The sequence below is a fragment of the Pygocentrus nattereri genome, chromosome 2 (assembly GCF_015220715.1).
Source record: "Pygocentrus nattereri isolate fPygNat1 chromosome 2, fPygNat1.pri, whole genome shotgun sequence".
In the NCBI taxonomy this organism is placed as follows: domain Eukaryota; kingdom Metazoa; phylum Chordata; class Actinopteri; order Characiformes; family Serrasalmidae; genus Pygocentrus; species Pygocentrus nattereri.
Genome location: NC_051212.1, coordinates 1130413 through 1150304, shown reverse-complemented (window position 1 = coordinate 1150304; position 19892 = coordinate 1130413). Strand labels below are relative to the sequence as shown.

At 42.2% G+C, this 19892-nt stretch overlaps 1 protein-coding gene and 1 pseudogene across 1 annotated transcript; one reads left to right on the top strand and one right to left on the bottom strand.

Annotated features, from left to right (window-relative positions):
* LOC108413175 overlaps positions 1 to 19892 on the top strand; it is a 250452-nt pseudogene that overhangs the window by 154272 nt on the left and 76288 nt on the right.
* On the bottom strand, positions 2562 to 18383 carry LOC108415370 (stonustoxin subunit alpha-like). The gene is made up of 4 exons (XM_037532459.1): positions 18259 to 18383; positions 9949 to 10072; positions 4448 to 4494; positions 2562 to 4332 (listed from the first exon to the last, which is right to left on the bottom strand). Exons 2-4 carry the CDS (start codon positions 10047 to 10049, stop codon positions 3800 to 3802), a joined length of 681 nt encoding a protein of 226 aa, XP_037388356.1. The 5' UTR covers positions 10050 to 10072; positions 18259 to 18383; the 3' UTR covers positions 2562 to 3799.

Genomic DNA, 19892 nt, shown 5'->3' with positions numbered 1-19892 from the left:
GATTCCAACATGTATTTTCAGCTGCAAATAAACTTATAAATAAATTGGTAAATGATTCATTAAATAAACAAACAGGGTCACTGGAGGTCAAATCAGTTTATGGAAGAGTAATAGTTGTTTATTGGACAATGGAGGGAAGGATGAAATGAAAAGGTGCTTAACAGTTTTTGATGTATTAAAAGAAGGAGTAATGATTTGGCACAAAAAACCCTAAAGGGCCTGTTTAATCGAAATTAAAAACCTCAAAACTGTTGTTTGTCTACATCCAATTTGTTCTAACGCATTACAAAATACTTCACCACCAATGCAGATGGTGGATTTTGATTTTTTTCTGTCAGCTCTTAGGGACAGCTTCTGGTTGGTTTTATCCAATCGATAGGAGATCTGGTTCAACAACAGACTGCTCAGCAATTGCGGATGTCCTAGCTCAGCAATGGCATGAAAGATCTTTCACCACAGCTGCAGTCATTAGTTTCACAGCCAGTCTTCAGCACTCATAGTTGCTTGTCCTACCTTTCCTTTGAGTAAACCAGACAAGTCTGAAGGTTCAACAGATAAATGTAGTAGATTATTTATTACAATGTTCAGTTTCTTTTGTGATCTTTCAATTTTCTGATAAATCATTAAAATGAGCTACTGCTGCCTGGACTCATCTTCAAACGGTCACTTATGATCAAATTTCTTTCAGAGTTTCAGAGTTTAAGACATACTTGACTCCCCCAATGAAAGAAGATCAAGCACAAAGCTGTTTTGTAAGCGCTGCCTGGTCAATTGCTCAGTTGCAGCTTACTCACTGGAGTTTCATACTGTAGTAGCTGGAAGTGGGTGAAATGAACCAGCTTTATTAGGCTTTTCTGAATGGACTCAATCCAGAAGTCTTAAAATAACTCCTCTATAAAGATGATTACCATTCAACTAGACCAGTTGTTGCAAAGGTGTTCACATATAAGATTTAGCAAAGATCAACTGACCCACCCCTGCTCAAAGAAGACTGAGGAGGATCAAGGAGAGGGCTCTCAACAGAAATCCATGCAGTGTGGCTCATCTCGTCTGACCTCAGATGAGAGACTTTAACATTATTATGGATGTGTGTACGTGTATTGTGGTAGTGCTGGCCACATTCTGTCTGTCACCTTGTCTGCACAGACCCCTGGAAAGCGTGTGGAAAACTGATGTCAATGCACAGTCAGCAATGTCCAACAAACCAGTCGCTTGCAGATGTAAAAGGTCAAAAAGGATATATTAACAATGAGAATGGTAATTAAAGGTTTGCCAAAGTCTAACCAGTTCAAGACAGCAATGAACAAAAATAGAAGCATGATCACTAAACAATAAGGGATGGTCAAGTGGGTCATGTGGATCAAAGCCAAAACAACAATAAGATCAAGGCAATCAATATCAAAAAGGAGAATCCAGAGGCATGAAATGAGAAACGAGATAAACGTCATTGTAACGCCGGGGAGCGAGGAGGCAGACGCATGCGCTGAGATGAGCGACTTTTATTGAGGGCAAATCCAGGGTCGTGTCCAGGTTCATAAAGCCAACACATATCGAATTAGGGACAGACATGTCGAAATGCACTCAAACAAAGAAATCCAAACTATACAAACAGCATGTCAAAACAGGCTTTCAAACAGTCAACAATTCAAACAAAGACCTACAACCACACAAGTGAAAACACAGGGCTTAAATACAAGAGGGTAAAAGAGGGACAGGCGGAAACACAGGTGGGAACAGTCAGGGGCGGAGTCACTAAACAAGGTGGCTGGACTAAACCAAAACAAAGAAAATGCATGGAGTGGACCAAAACACAACATGAACACATGGACAGGACTGGGAGGGGCCAATCATGATGGTCATAAACATGGGAATAACAGACAGAGGATAGAACGCCCAAACAGACTGGTATTTATACACAGGAGTAAATATTCAGTTTAGTAGTCAGGTGACTTGAATCTGGTAAGTGGTTCATGACTGGTGGAGTCCTTGTCATGCGAGTCCAGAGAATCATGTAAGTTGTAGTGTTTCAATTCGACAGAGGCTGGGAGAAGACCTGCAGGCATGACATTGCCAGGCAAGAATACATTTTATGATGTTGAAGAAAAATTATGATCAGGGAAAAAAATTGATTGATTAAATGTTGAAATTATTTAAAGTAAGAGAAAAATAAAAATAAAATAATAAAGTCATGTAAAATAACTGAAAGAGAACAGAGAGAACTGGCCTGCCTTGACTAATGGCTCTACTTAACCTTCTTTAAGCCTGGCTCTCTTGCATTGTTTGAGAGGGTTTTTTGAATCTCAATGAGGATGAATGTGTCTTCAGGCAATCCTGAAACACAAAGATCAAAAGCCTTTTGAACAAGGTACAGTCCAGTGTAGGCTCAAGGCCTGTTTAAACACCACACATTCTATTCATAATATATGGTTTACACTGTGTGAAGTTCACACGCAATTCTAAAACAGTCAAAATTAATCTAATCTCAGCATATCAATAGATGAGTGTGTATATATATATATATATATATATATATATATATATATATATATATATATGTTTGAGTGAAATATTGATAGAAAATGAACAGGTATATATGACTAACAAATTACAGATGAATAACATGCACTATTAAAGAGTAGGCCTAACACAATTCTCTTTCACCATAATTATTTAGTACATTTAGGCCTAATCCCATTTCTTCTTTTTACCCCTACTCCTTGTTTTCGAGTGTGACCCTCACCCTCACTTGAATTACAGGGTAGTGGTTGAAATCTCCCCCCTATGAAATGGGATGACCCTTCAAGAACCGGATACGTCATCAGTTGTCATCAGCGACTTTTACGTAAACAGACGAGACGAGGTTTTCCGGCCATTTCCAACATGCCACCTCCAGCCGTGGTGATCTCACTTGTGTGTCACATGACAGGGCAGGTGAATCATATATAAAATAGCCTGAAAAAATCCCGAAGGAGACTGAAAAGCACGGGCGCTCGCAATTCATTTCACAACTTCTGTTTTATGCATCAATCAATCAAACGAGTCACCAAATGAAAAACTACATCACTTCATTAACAGCTACTAGCGCTGCTCTGTAGGCGACCCTGCTGGTATGCAGTGACAGGAGAGGAGGGGAAAGTTCAGCTCCTCACTGCTTAAATACATTTAGGGCAACATGCGCCTTCAAAGAGGGGGGCAATTATTTATTATCACCACCAAGAATTCTTCTGTGAAATTAAGCTGAACTTAAACCATTTAAGGTGGAACCGGAAATTTCACCCAGTAGTATTACTGGAGATTTTATCCGTGTTATGAAGGAAATGATCATGAATAAAACGCTATTACAATGGTTCTTACAGTGCAGCGGATTTTTAACAGAGAAATACTCTGTGCAGCCGTCTTGCCGATGATTCACAGGGCATCTCTCTCATAACACTCAGTTTGTAGTGCGCCTCTGAAAAATCTCAGTTTGAAGGGCCAAATAGCCCCAACACTTCACCCCACCCCTCATCTCAACAACAATCGGGACAACCCTACCCCTAGACATGAACGCGCAAAACGTGCAAGGGGTGAAATGGCACTGGGCTTTCGAATGAGCAAACAAAATGTGTTGGATTGTCCTTAATTTGAGCAAAATAACAAATAGGTATAATTAAAAATTATACCTATTTGATATGTTACTACGGTGATAAAGAGAATTAAAGTCTAATTATATGTAATATTACATATTACATAAAGTCAGCCTTGACATTTATAGCAGTGTGTTTTTGTGGTGTTTCAGTTTTCAGGATTCAGGAGCTTATTATATCTCACACAAACGCACCGAGCCAAAAACACTAAACCCAGCATAGAGCGGCTCAGTGAATGTGGTGGTGAATGAGTGTAAGTGGGACAGTGTGTGTGTGTCAGGTGAGATGGAGTAGAAGGACAGAGTGCCGGACCACCGGTCCAAATATACACCTACTCTGTCAGAGGGGGAGGAGGGGGCAGGTAAGTCAGTTTCCTGAAAATTGTGTCTGATAGCATAACTGTTATTAGAGCAGATCAGACTCCATGAGTGATTGTCATATCCCAAAACACATCCAAGGGAGAGTCCTTTCCTCCTGATTCCTCTGTATGACACTGATATACCAGATGTCTCGCCGCTCCACTGAACCTCCCAGTAACAGCGTCCATTCAGACTCTCCACACACAGAACCTGAGCATTGTGCTCAAATCTGTCTGGATGATCTGGATACGGCAGATCCTCTCTCACAGCTGTCACCATTTGGTTGTCCTCAGACAGAGAGAGACGTCTGTATGCTGTGTTTGGATCCAGAGTAAGACGAACAGCATCTGTACATACACACACACAGACACACACACACACACACACACACGTCAGAGACACAATGTGTAAGCATATGTGTTTTTGTGTGTGTGTGTGTGTGTGTGTGTGTGTGTGTCTTACATTTCTTCGGTCCTCGTTGCATCCTGATCTCCCCGCCATGATCCACCCTGAAGAACACACACATACATACATCTGTAACTCAGTAGTAATAAGCTGTAGTAGTAGATCTGTGATGTCCAACTCTCAGACACACACATTGTTCTTGTGTCTTCTGACTGGGATTTATCTTTCTGCCGGTAAAGGTAGGCTCTGAGTTTTCAATGTTATTTTGCTCAGATGCTAAGACAGTCACATGGCTGTCTTGCTGGACCTAGTGCTCCATTGTAATCACAAGTTTCTTGCAGTGAACTGTAGGGGCTGGGTTACCACAAGGCTGGTAAACTGAGGAGGTGTCTGCTACAGATACAGTGATATGCTAAAGTTTGGGCACCCCTGATCATTTTCATGATTTGCCTTTATAAATCATTGGTTGTTCGGATCAGCAATTTCAGTTAAATATGTCATATAGCAGACGAACACAGTGATATCTGAGAAGTGAAATGAAGTTTATAGGATTTACAGAAAGTGTGCAATAATTATTTAGACAAAATTAGGCAGGTTCATAAGTTTGGGCACCCTAAACAGAAAAATGGCTTCAATATTTAGTAGATCCTCCTTTTGCAGAAATAACAGCCTCTAAACGCTTCCTGTAGCTTTCAATGAGAGTCTGGATTCTGGTTGAAGGTATTTTGGACCATTCTTCTTTACAAATCTCCAGTTCAGTCGGGCTTGATGGTGTCTGAGCATGGACAGCCCGCTTTAAATCACACCACAGATTTTCAGTAATATTCAGGTCTGGGGACTGAGATGGCCATTCCAGAACGTTCTACTTGTTCCTCTGCATGAACGCCTTAGTAGATTTTCAGCAGTGTTTAGGGTCGTTGTCTTGTTGAAGTATCCAGCCCCGGCGCATCTTCAACTTTGTCACTGATTCTTGAACGTTGTTCTCAAGAATCTGCAGATATTGACTGGAATCCATGCGACCCTCAACTTTAACAAGATTCCCAGTACCTGCACTGGCCACACAGCCCCACAGCCACACAGCCCCACAGCCCCACAGCACGATGGAACCACCACCAAATTTTACTGTGGGTAGCAAGTGTTTGTCTTGGAATGCTGTGTTCTTTTTCTGCCATGCATACCGCCCCTTATTATGTCCAAATAACAATCCTTCGCCTCTGCCAATCTCAGATTTTTCTTGGCCTGCCACTTCGGGCCTTAACTAGAACTGTGCCTGTGGTCTTCCCTTTCCTCACTACGTTCCTCACAGTGGAAACTGACAGCTGAAATCTCTGAGATAGCTTTTTGTATCCTTCCCCTAAACCATGATATTTCGGGTCATTTGAGAGTTGTTTTGAGGCTCCCATGTTGCCACTCTTCAGAGAAGATGCAAAGAGGAGAAACACTTGCTGTTGGCCACCTTAACCCTTTCTCATAATTGGATTCACCTGTGTATGTAGGTCAAGGGTCACTGAGCTTACAAAACAAATTTTGTGTTCCAGTAATTAAAGGTATTCAAATTAATAAAATGACAAGGGTGCCCAAACGTATGCACCTGCCTAATTTTGTTTAAATAATTATTGCACACTTTCTGTAAATCCTATAAACTTCATTTCACTTCTCAAATATCACTGTATTAGTCTGCTATATGATATATTTAACTGAAATTGCTGATCCAAACAACCAATGATTTATAAAGGCTAATCATGGAAATTATCAGGGGTGCCCAAACCTTTGCATAACACTGTACCTATATGCATGCCTGCACCTGTCTGTCGCAGCTAGGTTGACATATCTGTCCCCTTTGTCCTTACCAAAGTGACATTTTTCATGCATTCCTTTATTTCTAAATTACTCCATTTTGCATAACCAACATGTGTTTTTCAATACCTGTCCACTCACCCCACAGATCTAGAGGACCTCTTCATAGTTGCAGAAACCGCAATACCAGTAACATTATCCATCTCCACAGTTGTCACAATCTCAGATGGCAGGTAGGCTCTGAAAGACTTCATCTCAACCATTGCAACCCTCCATTCAGTGCACTTCCTTGCTTTGACAGAGACTTGGGTCACCCTCAAGAACTCACAAACTCCAGCGGCCCTATCTTTTGCTTTTAACATCTCCCATCCTCTGAGAAACACTGGCAGAGGTGGTGGCTCAGGTTTGGCCTTTGTCTACAAACAAACTTTTTGTCTATGAACAAGCTGCAGCCATCCTGGCTCTTACCACTGCTGTCATCCCTTGACCTCACCCACTGCTGTCATCCCTTGACCTCACAGAGCAGATAACGTTCTGGACCTCCACTGGTGTCCCACAAGGCCTGGTGCTGGGTCCTCTTTTCTTTTCTCTTTACACTAGCTCTCTTGGTGATGCAATATCCTCTTATGGCTTCTCTTATCACTGTTATGCTGATGACACTCAACTAATGCTTTCTTTCTCACCATCTAACGCACAGGTTTCCAGTCCCAGCTCTTCATGTCTGACTGATTTTTCTTCATAGAATGCAGCTCACCACCTGAAGTTCAATCCTAGCAAGACTGAGCTGATATTCATCCCTGCAACTACAGGTCCCCATCATGATCTTGCCATTTCAATTGAGAACTCTGATTGTTCCGTTTGTAGAGGCAAGAAGTTTTGGTGTGATTCTGGATGGCCAGTTATCGTTACCGGCTCATTTTGCAAACCTAACTCAGTCATCCAGGTATCTCCTGTACAACATCCGGAGGATCTGACCCTTTCTCACTTGAGAGGCCACCCAGGTGCCAGTGCAGTCTCTGGTCATCTCAAGGCTTAACTACTGTAACTTGCTCTTGGCTGGTCTTCCTATGCAGGCAATCAAGCCTCTGCAATTAATCCAGAATGCTGCAGCACGGCTCGTCTTCAATCTCCCCAGGTTCAGCCATGTCATCCCACTGTTGCACTCCTTCACTGGTTTCCTGTAGCTGCACGCATTAGATTTAAAACCCTAATGTTTGCTTACAAAGCCAAAAATGGACCAGCCCCTCCTTCCTTGATGGCAATGGTCAAAACTCACTCCACAAACCCTTTGAGCTTCAAGTACAGCTCGGCTTGACCCACCATCCTTCAAGATGCGCGGAAGACAAGCATCAAGACTTCTCTCTGCACTGGCACCCAGGTGGTGAAACAAACTCCCACTATCTGCCTAAACAGCAGAGTCTCTTGCGGTCTTTAAACACGGACTGAAGACACATCTCTTTATACAGCACTTAAATGAGAACTGAGATAAGTCCTCATTGTAATGTATTCTACTGCTCTTATTGAAATTTATTGTACTGCATTACACTGTGCTGTGTTTAAACGGGCGCATATCACCCCACTGCTCATTGAGCTCCACTGGTTACCGGTTGCTGCTCGTATCAAATTTAAAACTCTTACAATTGCTTACAAGGTGTTAACAGAGCAGGCTCCTTCCTACCTGCACTTGCTCCTAAAGGCTTACAGCACCGCCCGGCCACTGCGATCCTCCAATGAACGTCGCTTAGCTTTGCCAAACATTCACACAAAGCAATCGAGACTGTTCTCATACTTGATTCCCCAATGGTGGAACTAGCTACCTTCCGCTGTCAGAGCAGGGGCGTCCCTTGCTATTTTTAAGAAACTCCTGAAGACAGAGCTCTTCAGGGAGCACTTGCTCTAATCGCCTCTTGCAAATCTAGCCACTACCAACCTCATCTCCTTTTGCCCTCCTTCCCTTCTCTACCCTGCTATTACCCCTTGGCCTCCTTTAAGGCCTGACTATGTTTGTTCTATGTACCACATTATTTGTAAGTCGCTTTGGATAAAAGCGTCTGCTAAATGTAATGTAATGTAATTTAAATCTGTTCCTTTTTCTCTGGATACAAACAGGGACTTTTTGTTTCTAGCAGTACCTGAGCTCAGGACTAGCTTTCTCTCTAACATATTGGTAACTAGCAAAACTAATTCTCAAGATAGACAAAGCACTTTTTCTAAGTTGCTCTGGATAAGAGCCTCTGCTATATGCTGTAAATGTCTCTCTTTCTCATTCCGAACTCGCTCGAGGACCCCACCACTCAGGCTTCAAACCAGCACACTTAACAGAATCTGCCCTCATAGCAGTGACTGAGAAGCTCCAGGAAGCGAGATCAGTCAGTCTGTCTTTGGTTCTGATTCTACTTGACCTGTCTGCAGCCTTCGACACAATCAACCACACAATCCTCCTGTCTGTCCCTACCAAACTTGGAATCACTGGTTCTGTGTGAAAGTGGTTTGAGTCCTATCTGGAGGGGTGCTCTTATCTACGCCATGCAGGCTCTCCACCAATGTCCCACAAGGCTCAGTGCTGGGTCCTCTTTTCACTCTAGACTCACTCTCTTGGTGATCTAATGTTCTGTAATGGCTTTTCGTACCACTATGGTGCTGATGACATTCAACTAATGTGACACCCAACTCTCATTTCCACCTTCTGATACTGAGGTTTCAAGTCACCTCTTGGCACGTCTGACTGACATCTCAATCCTAACACGACTGAGCTGCTATTCATCCCTGGAACTATCGGTCCTCACAGTGTTCTTGCAATCTCATTCGAGAACTCGTTAGTCATTCCACCTAAAGATGCAAGAAGTCTTGGTGTGACCCTAGATGTACCTTGGTGTTACCCTTGGTAACTAGCAAAGATACTTTCTCTAGATTGACAAAGCACTTCTTGTAAGTCGCTCTGGATAAGAGCGTCTGTTTAATGCTGTAAATGTAATTTTAATCTTAAGTAAATTTAATTTCATCATGGTTTATGTTCACTTATTATCCCTGTATTGCAATAATAAAAAATAAATAAATAAACTAGTTTTAACATTATGATGATGTCCTGTCTTTAGAGCTATATGTGTGAAGTATTTGTAATAATTAAGCTGCACATTACTTGACATTTTCAGTTAAATCTGGCACACACTTAATTTTTTAGGCCGGATGGTGCCCACCCTAGCAGACATAAGTGAAAGCATTAAATTTTTGTCTTCTTGATATAATGACCAAAACCAGAGCCTTTTTTAGAAACTGAGATACATGTCAGGTGGATGGTTTTCAAACTTATTGGTCTATGGTACATATGTATGAATGATGTAGAACTGCTCAAACCCAGTTTAGAGCAAAGTGGCAGAGTGTGCCCAGCCTCAAGTTGAGTGAAGCACAAAATGCTTATTATCTGAAAACACCCTTACTGCCATTACAATATTATTGTTCTCCTATCTGGTGCTGGCCAGAGTTGGATAGCTTCCTTTTTTTGTCTGACTTGCGCTTGAACCAGGATTTCTGTAAAACTGTTTTGTGACAGTGCATGTTGTAAAAAGAGCTATACAGATACATTTGGATTTAAATGTATTGTATATGCAATTCTCTTACTGCCCAAGAAAAGTGTGTAGCTGGTGCTGCACAAAATTGATCATTTAAGGGCTGCAGGATTGAATGGAATAAAATATACATATTATTGGTAAAGGCATATTGTACCAGGTTTTGAGAATGAAAATGTCAACACATTCACTCACTTGAGTGTGTCCAAAGCGCAGTGTGGATCCTCCAGTAGATCAGAGAGTATCTTTACTCCAGACTCTCCTGGGTGATTATAAGTCAGATCCAGTTCTCTCATGTGGGAGGGGTTTGATTTCAGAGCTGAAGACAGAGAACAACAGCCTTTGTCTGTAACCATACAACCAGACAGTCTGCAGAAAGAAAGAGGAACAGATGGCACAGATTTACACAGAAATAAATCCAGCTGCAGTTCAGTACAAAGACAGTTGACCCAATGTGACATTATGAAACATAGAAGAGTATAAGTGACTGTGAATATATGAATTGGCTAATACATGAAACATGCTGATAAGCTTAAAAAAGTAAAAAAGGAATCAAGGACCAGGTTACACATTTCCTCCTGGAATCATTTAACTTTAACAAGAAAATGAACTAGTTAAAATGGTTTCTTCTGCAAAATCATCTACCTGAATTTTGGATCTGATTCCTACAGGGTTACTCAAGGAAATTTTACCAGAAATAACCAAGCCTATTCTGTCAATAATAAACTCCTCTCTTAGCCTTGGATACATCCCAAAAACGTTAAAACGTGGTAATTAGACCACTGATTAAGAAAGCTAACCTAGATCCCTGCAAACTATCAAACTATAGACCTATCTTGAATCTCCCCTTTATATCTAAGATCTTGGAAAAAGCGGTAGCAAAACAATCAAGTTCCTATTTGTAAAGGAATCATCTCCATGAAAAATTTCAATCTGGTTTTAGGCCACATCAAAGTACAGAAACAGCACTAGTAAAAACTGTAAATGATATTCTATTATTCTCTGACAAAGGAAATGTGTCTCTGTGAGCCCTTGATCTTAGTGCAGCATTTGACACAATAGACCATGCTGTCTTACTAGATAGACTAGAAACCTTGTAGGGGTAACAGGAACAGCTCTTTCCTGGTTCAGGTCCTACCTCACTCGTAGTTCACTAGTAGTCCGTTAATGTAAAGTGTGAATCATCTGTCCTTGCAAAAAAAGTATGGTGTTCCACAAGGCTCTGTTTTAGGACCTATATATATATATATATATATATATATATATATATATATATATATATATATATATATAATCAATTAGGGGTGTACTTTGTTTACTTCTGGTGCCAGTCCAAAGCCCGGATAAATGGTGAGGGTTGCGTCAGGAAGGGCATCCGGCGTAAAACATGTGCCAAAACTATCATGCGGATCACAAATATGATTGCCATTCCGGATCGGTCGAGACCCGGGTTAACAACGACCGCCTCCGGTGCTGTTGACAAGCAGGGTGCCGCAGGAGTATGGATGTTAGAGTAGGGACTCTGAACATAGGGACAATGACTGGTAAAGGGAGAGAGCTTGCAGACAGGATGGAGAGAAGGAAGGTAGATATTCTGTGTGTCCAGGAGACCAGATGGAAAGGAAGCAAGACCAGGAACATTGGAGGTGGATTCAAACTGTTCTATCATGGTGTAGAGAGGAAGAGAAATGGAGGAGGGATAATCCTAAAGGAATAGCTTGGGAAAAGTGTTCTGGTTGTAAAGAGAGTGTCAGACAGGATCATGAGCCTTAAGTTGGAGGTTGATGGTGTGATTTTGAATGTGGTCAGTTCATATGCACCACAGGTTGGTTGTCAGTTAGAGGAGAAAGAGGAATTTTGAAGTAAGATGGATGAAGTGGTAGATGGTGTCCCTAGAGAGGAGAGATTAGTGATTGGTGCAGACTTCAATGGACATGTTGGTGAAGGGAACAGAGGGGATGAAGAGGTGCTGGGAATGTATGGTGTGAAAGACAGAAATGCGGAAGTGCGAAAGTGTAGCAAGGCAGCATAGGGTGGTTGTCTGTAGAATGAGATTAGAAACAAAGAAGAGGAAGAGATTGAAGACAGAGCCAAAGATTAGATTCTAGATAGAGTATTCAGAAGAAGAAGGCAGCTAAGAAAAGGTGAGATAACCAGAGAGATGAAGGAAGTAGGCAGGAGTACTGTGAGGCTAGTAGCATAGTGAAAAGAATGGTGGCAAAGGCAAAGGCTCAGGTCTATGATGAGCTGTATGAGAGGCTGGACAGTAAAGAAGGTGTAAAGGGCTTGTATCATTTGGCTAAACAGAGATATAGAGCTGGAAAGGATGTACAGCAGGTTAGGCAGATAAAGGATAGAGAGGGAAATGTACTAGTGAGTAACCAGAGAGTGATGAGTAGATGGAAGGAGTACTTTGAAGAACTAATGCATGAGGGAAACGAGAGAGGAGGACAACAGGGGAGAGATAGTGGATCAGGAAGTGCAGAGAATTGGTAAGGTGGAAGTGAGGGCAGCTTTAAAAAGGATGAAGAATGGAAAGGCAGTTGGTCCAGATGACATACCTGTGGAGGTATGGAGATGTTTAGGAGAGAAGGCAGTGGACTTTTTAACCAGGTTGTTTAACAAAATCCTGGAGAGTGAGAGGATGCCTGATGAGTGGAGAAGCAGTGTACTGGTCCCCATTTTGAAGAACAAGGGTAACTACAGAGGTATAAAGTTGATGAGCCACACCATAAAGGTATCTGAAAGAGTTGTTGAAGCAAGGCTAAGGTGAGAGGTTCAGATCAGTGAGCAGCAGTTTGGTTTCATACCCAGAAAGAGTACCACAGATGCAATTTTTGCATTGAGTGTGTTGGTAGAGAAGTACAGAGAAGGTCAGAAGGAGCTACATTGTGTCTTTGTGGATCTAGTGAAGGCATATGATAGGGTGCCAAGAGAGGAACTGTGTTACTGTATGAGGAAGTCAGGTGTAGCAGGTGTAAAAGTATGTTAGGGTGGTGCAGGACATGTATGAGGATAGTGAGACAATGGTGAGGTGCGCAGTTGGAGTGACAAATGGTTTCAAGGTGAAGGTGGGGTTACATCAGGGATCAGCTTTGAGCCCCTTCTTGTTTGCAATGGTGATGGAAAGGTTGACAGATGAGGTCAGGCAGGAGGCTCCATGGACCATGATGTTTGCAGATGACATTGTAATCTGTGATGAGAGTAGAGAGCAGGTGGAAGAGAATCTGGAGAGGTGGAGGTTTGCACTGGAGAGGAGAGGAATGAAGGTCAGTAGAGACAAGATGGAATACATGTGTGTGAATGAGAGGGAGGCAGATGGAAAGGTGAAGATGCAAGGAGTAGAGGTTGTAAAAGTGGATGACTTCAAATATCTTGGGTCAACCATCCAGAGCAATGGACAGTCTAGAAAAGAGGTGAGGAAGAGGGTGCAGGCAGGATGGAGTGGGTGGAGACGGGTGTCAGGGCTGATGTGTGACAGAAGGATAGCAGCAAGAGTGAAAGGGAAGGTTTACAAAACAGAAGTGCGTCCTGCTATGATGTATGGTTTGGAGTCTGTGGCTCTGTCTAAAAGACAGGAGGCTGAGCTGGAGGTGGCGGCGATGAAGATGCTGAGATTTTCGTTGGGAGTGACAAGGCTGGACAAGATTAGAAATGAGCAGATCAGAGGGACAGTGAAGGTGGAGCAGTTTGGAGATAAAGCCAGAGAGGCCAGGTTGAGATGGTTTGGACATGTGTTGAGGAGGAATAGTCGATATATTGGTCAAAGAATGTTGGAGATGGAGCTGCCAGGTAGAAGGAGCAGAGGTAGACCTTAGAGAAGGTTTATAGATGTAGTGAAGGTAGACATGGAGATGGTTGGTGTAAAAGTAGAGGAGGCAGTGGATAGGGGAAGATGGAGGCAGATGATCCGCTGTGGCGACCCCTAAAGGGAGCAGCCGAAAGAAGAAGAAGAAGAAGAAGAAGAAGAAGAAGAAGAAGATTATATATATATATATATATATATATATATATATATATATATATATCTGAAGCAAATTGGATGATAAAAGTAAACTTAGATTGAGGATTGTGTAAAAGACATAAAAGACTGGATGTCGAGTAACTTTCTCTTACTTAACTCTGATGAATCAGTTCTGCTTCGTGGTCCAAATCAGCTAGAAACAAACTGTCTAACTTAACACAAACTTAATTTCTCAGTTGCATCAAGCTCATCTGTTAAAAATCTGGGTGTCGTGATAGACGCTGATCTGTCCTTCGATGCACAATATAACTAATATCACTAGAACAGCCATCCTGCATCTCCACAATATTGCTAAATTAAGAAATGCATGATCTCTACAGGATGTGGAAAAACTAGTTCATGCATTTATTACTTCAAGGCTAGATTACTGTAATACTCTGCTGCCTGGATGTCCCAACAAAAGACTCAACAAGCTTCAGCTGGTTCAGAACGCTGCAGCCAGAGTCTCAAAAGAACCAGAAGGTTTCACCATATTAGCCGAATTTTATTAACCCTACAACGGTTACCAGTTGAATTTCACCTTGATTATAAAATTCTATTACTGACTTATAAAGCTATAAACGGACTCGCCCCTCAGTACCTGTGTGAACTTCTTGCCTACTATGAACCATCATGCCTACTTAGATCACAAGGTGGTGGCTTACTACTGGTACCTAGAATTAATAAAGCTATATCCAGGGTGGGAGAACCTTCTCATACAAAGCCCCCCAGCTTTGGAATAATCTTCCAGTTAATGTTCAGGACTCAGACACAGCCTCAGTTTTTAAGTTTAGGCTAAAAACTTACTTGTATATTCAAGCCTTTGGTAATTAGTCTTCCCTTTCAGATCTTGACCTGCTGGAGTCTCTGCTGCTCTGTTAATACTGTAATCTGTGGTCAATCACTCTTTACAGAACTGACTCTGTGTTTTTCTTTGCTTTCTTTGCCTGTGCGTCTGATGCTGTTGCCTCTTCTGCCTTGATTGGGTGCCACTGCTCGCCAGCTTTCTGGATTGGCTTGACCATCACTGAGCTTCTTGCTATACAATGCTGTGCAGTCCTCACCCTGAGATGATGCTGCTGCTAATCATAAACTAATCAAATTAACCACTGCCTTTTTCCTTACTGTACGATAATACTATAATACTTCATACTAACAATGTTTGCTATCCGGTGTCGATCAGAGGAGGATGGGTTTCCCTTGGTTCCTCTCAAGGTTTCTTCCTCTTTAGGGAGTTTTTCCTTGCCACTGTCGCCACCGACTTGCTCATGGGGGCTCGGACCCAGATTTTTCCTTTACTTCCTGTAATACTGATTGTTCTGTAAAGCTGCTTTGTGACAACACCGGTTTTAAAAAGCACTATTTAAATAAACTTTGCTTGCTTGCTTGCTGCAAATTGGGATAATCAGCAGATTGAAGGAGGTGAGAGGAGAAGCTGGCCAGATTGGTAGGGGATTTAAGTCAAATCAACAGGTAAGTGAGGGAAGGCAAAGTGAGGGAGGAAGGGTGGAATAAAGATTAGACTATGTAAATGGGGACCACAACAAGCACACCTCAAAAATCCTCACTTGAGCTCATTTAAATACCAAAATTGACAAGATCCTAGCAAAGTATACCTTCAATGGTCTTTCCTCTTTTATGGACACAAAGGAACGTTAACTGAGGGAAAAGCAGAGGGTGGGACATGTGTTATGTAAATGTGTGATGCCATCAATATACAATTGAAGAAACAAAAGGCAGCAACGATGTTTGGTTGTTAGTAAATGTCATTCTATTTGTCTCAAGAATTTGTTTAAATACTTCTTTCCACTCTGTTGACCAATAAAATAAACCAACCTCCTTTGTTGGGGACTATTTAACCATCTGCAATCCTTATTTCAGAAAGATAACTCTAGGTTTTTACCAGGAGCTTCATCCCAGCCATGATATTTAAACAAAGATTCAGTTCTAACTGTTGTTACTTGATTTCTTGTGTTTATTAGAGCAACCAGAGTTTGGTGTGACCAAAACCTTTACACCCCCTCAAAATAGAGGGGGTTATTTTTGGACTACAAATAGAGATATGTGACATGCCTATCCATAACCATTCCAGCTATTCTGGAGGGATACAGAAGCGTTCCCAAGATCTTCCCCGGGGTCTCCTCCCTGTCGGACATGTCTGGAACACCTCCCTAGGGATGCGTCCATAGGCCATCCTTGATAGATGACCAAACCACCTCAACTGGTTTCTCTTAACATGGAGGAGCTGCGGCTCTACTCCGAGCCTCTCCTGATACGCCAATCTTCTCACCCTATCCCTAAGGGAGAGCCCGGTGACCCTGCGGAGAAAGCTAATTTCAGCCGCTTATATCCGTGATCTTGTTCTTTCGGTCACTACCCAAAGCTTGTGACCATAGGTGAGAGTTGGAACGTAGATTGACCAGTAAATTGAGAGCTTCCCCTTCTGGCTCAGCTCTCTTCACCATGGTGGACCGGTATAGGGTCCGCATTATAGATGCTGCACCCATCCGCCTGTCAACCTCTCGCTCCATTCTTCCTTCACTCGTGAACAAAATCCCAAGATATTTAAACTCCTCCATTTGGGGCAAGAATTCACTCCCGACCTGGACAGAGCATTCCACCCTTTTCCGACTGAGGACCATGGTCTCAGATGTAGAGGTGCCGATTTTCATCCCAGCCGCTTCACACTCAGCTGCAAACTGGTCCAGAGAGAGCTAGAGGTCCCGGCCTGATGACGCCAACAGGACCACATCATCCGCAAAAAGCAGACATGAAATGCTGAGGCCACCATACTGGACCTCCTCCACCGCTTGGCTGTTCCAAGAAATTCTGTCCATAAAATTTATGAACAGAATCTGTGCCAACAGACAGCCCTAGGGGAGCCCAACCCTGACAGGAAACCAATCCAATTTACTGCTGGCTACACGAACCAAGCTCCTGCTCCATTTGTACAGGGACTGAATGTCCCGTAACAACAAGCCCCTCACCTCGTACTCCTGGAGCACTCTCCACAGGATCCCCTGAGGGACGCGGTCGAATGCCTTCTCCAAATCCACAAAACACATGTGGACCGGTTGGGCGAACTCCCCCGCACCCTCCATAAAAAGCTGGTCCAGGATAAAAAGCTGGTCCAGTGTTCCATGACCTGGGTGAAACCCGTATTGTTCCTCTTGTAGCTGAGATTCAACTCAGCTTTTCGGACTCTCTTCTCCAATACCCCTGAATAGATCCTCCTGTAGTCGGAACACACCCTCTGGTTCCCTTTCTTAAAAAGTGGGACCACCACCCTGGTCTGCCATTCCAGGGGGACTGCCCCAGATGTCCACGCAATGTTGCAGAGCCGTGTCAACCAAGACAGCCCTACAACATCCAGAGCCCTCAGGAATTCCGGGCATATCTCATCCACCCCCGGAGTTCTGCCACCAAGGAGTTTCCTACCACCTTGGGTACCTCAGCCCGAGTGATGGACGGACCCTCACTCGGATCTCCAAGCTCTGCCTCCTCTGAGGAAGGATCATTGGTGGGACTGAGAAGATCCTTGAAGTATTCCTTCCACCGTCCAATGACATCCCCAGTCGAAGTCAGCAGCCCCCAGCCCCACTATATACAGTGTTGGTCAGGAACCTCTTTTCTCTCCAGAGGCACCTGATGGTTTGCCAGTACCTTCTTGGTGCCTGTCAATAGTCTTTCTCCATGGCCTCACCAAACTCCTCCCACACCCAAGTTTTTGCTTCAGCAACTGCCGAAGCCGCAGCCTGCTTGACCATTCGGTACCCATCTTTTGCCTCCAGAGTCCCACAAGCCAACAAGGACTCTTTCTTCAGCTTGACGGCTTCTTTTACCCAAGGTGTCCACCAGCGGGTTCAGGGATTGCCGCCACAACAGGCACCTATGACCTTGTGGCCACAGCTCCGATCCGCTGCATCAACAATGGAGGCACGGAACAGGGCCCACTCGGACTCAATGTCACCGGCCTCCCTCGGTATGCGGTCGAAGCTCTATTGGATGTGGGAGTTGAAGATCTTTCTGGTAGGTTCCTTACCCTAACCCTAACCCTAACCCAAATATTCCCAACAAACCCTCACAACTCGTTTGGGTCTCACAACCCGCCATCTGATCCAACTCACCACTAGGTGGTGATCGGATGACAGCTCCGCTTCTCTCTTCACTCGGGTGTCCAAAACACGTTTGCAAATTCGATGACACAACTATGAAGTTCTTTTGTTCTACTATCTAAATTATTTTGTTATATGGAAGTTCAGTCTAGCCTTTGAGCCCAGCTTAAGCCCAGAATTCTATGACTCCTGGACATCTTTTCTAAAGTGGGGGTTAAATCTGTGGAGCATGCCTTCCTTCACAGCTGTACAAAAAGCACAACCTTGTAATTTTTTTTAACAATCTTGTTACTGTAATTTTATAATCTTATATATATATATATATATATATATATATATATATATATATATATATATATATATATATAAAATTTACAGAATTCTCACCTGAGAATCTCCAGGTTACAATGTGAATTCATCAGTCCAGTAGAGAGCAGGGCCACTCCTGAATCCTGTAGGTCATTGTTACTGACATCCAGTTCTTTCAGGGAAGAGTTTGCTGATTGTAGAACAGATCCTACATATTCACAAGCTTTTTCCCCAAGATCACAGAAAGTTAGTCTGCAAAAGGAGACATGTCTCAACATATTTTAAAATGCTGAAAATGTTTTTGAATGTAATTACAAAAATTGCATTGTGTTTAGACAAAAGAAATGTTTGTTGCTGAGGTGAACCAAGAGTTATAAAAGAATCCTAAAACCATATAAATGAGAACATCGTTAAAAATGGCATTAAGATTTAGATTTTACAGTTTATTAAGTTGCTATCTAAGCTTAATGTTAATACACAATTCACCTGAGTGTCTCCAATTTACAGTGTGATCTCAGTATAGCACAGAGCCGCTCCACTTGTGAACCCTCCAGGTCATTATTACTGAGGTCTAGTTCTTTAAGGGAGACATTTTCCGATTGTAGAGCAGAGCAAAGAGTTTCACAGGAGTCCCTGGTGAGATTACAGTCAGCTAGTCTGCAAAGAAATAATACACAGCACACAGAAGATTAAAATTGGGCGAGTGAAATCAAATTTCTCAGGAGTTAAAAGTTTTTCATTAATGATATGATCTTTGGGTTACAAATCTGGGATACTGGATACTAGATATTAGATATGACTGAGGTAAATTAGAAAAAAAACAAAAAACCCATGAACACAGTTACGCATAATACAAGGAGAAACACATGCGTTTTTTTCAAAGTTATACCACACTCAAATATCCATAACTGAAGCAATCCTGTTTCCTACAATAGTGACAAACTACTAAAAAACTTTCTAATTAGGGAATTCAAGGCTCTATGTGATTAACTAACATTCAGAAATGTGTAACATCCTGCCGTCCTTTATCCCTGTCTTTTTGTGTTTCTTCCTTTGTTTCCATGTTTCTGAGCACCTTCTGTGTTTGTTTACATTTGCCATGTGCCTTTGTTGTTTTGATCTGTCTCCTCCCTGGTCCTACCCCCATATTGCCTGCTCCAAATGCATGTAGTCTATAGCGCTGCCCTCGTGTTTACTCAATCCCTTTATCTTGCATTGCCTATGTATCCTGATGATTGTTTCCTATTTTCACTGGTCTTTCACCTGTTTTCACTGGTTTTGTTTCTATTTCAGTTCTGGTTTTCTTTGTTGCATGTCATCATGGATTTATTTGTTTCACAAACTTCTGCCACTGAGTTTTTGCACTCATTTGTTGAATGAATCTATGAAACTGAATCTCATTTAAATAAAAGCAACTTGCACTTGCATCTAGCTTCACTTGTTCTGAGAAAACACTTTAAAAACAGAAAGAAAAAGAGAAGGTAATTTCAACTGGACACCATTCATTTCAGCAGGATTCAGTGGATCAGCGTAATAAAAAAAAAAAAAAAAAAAAAAATCAATGAGACATCAGAATATCCCCATATTTTTATACTTATTTTTATTTTTTTGCTTTTAACAGCTTTTTATCAATGTGCTTTATAAGTCAGTGTGCATACGAGTATTTAAACTGTGTATATTACTTATTTGAATATATCGTCATAATGATCTTA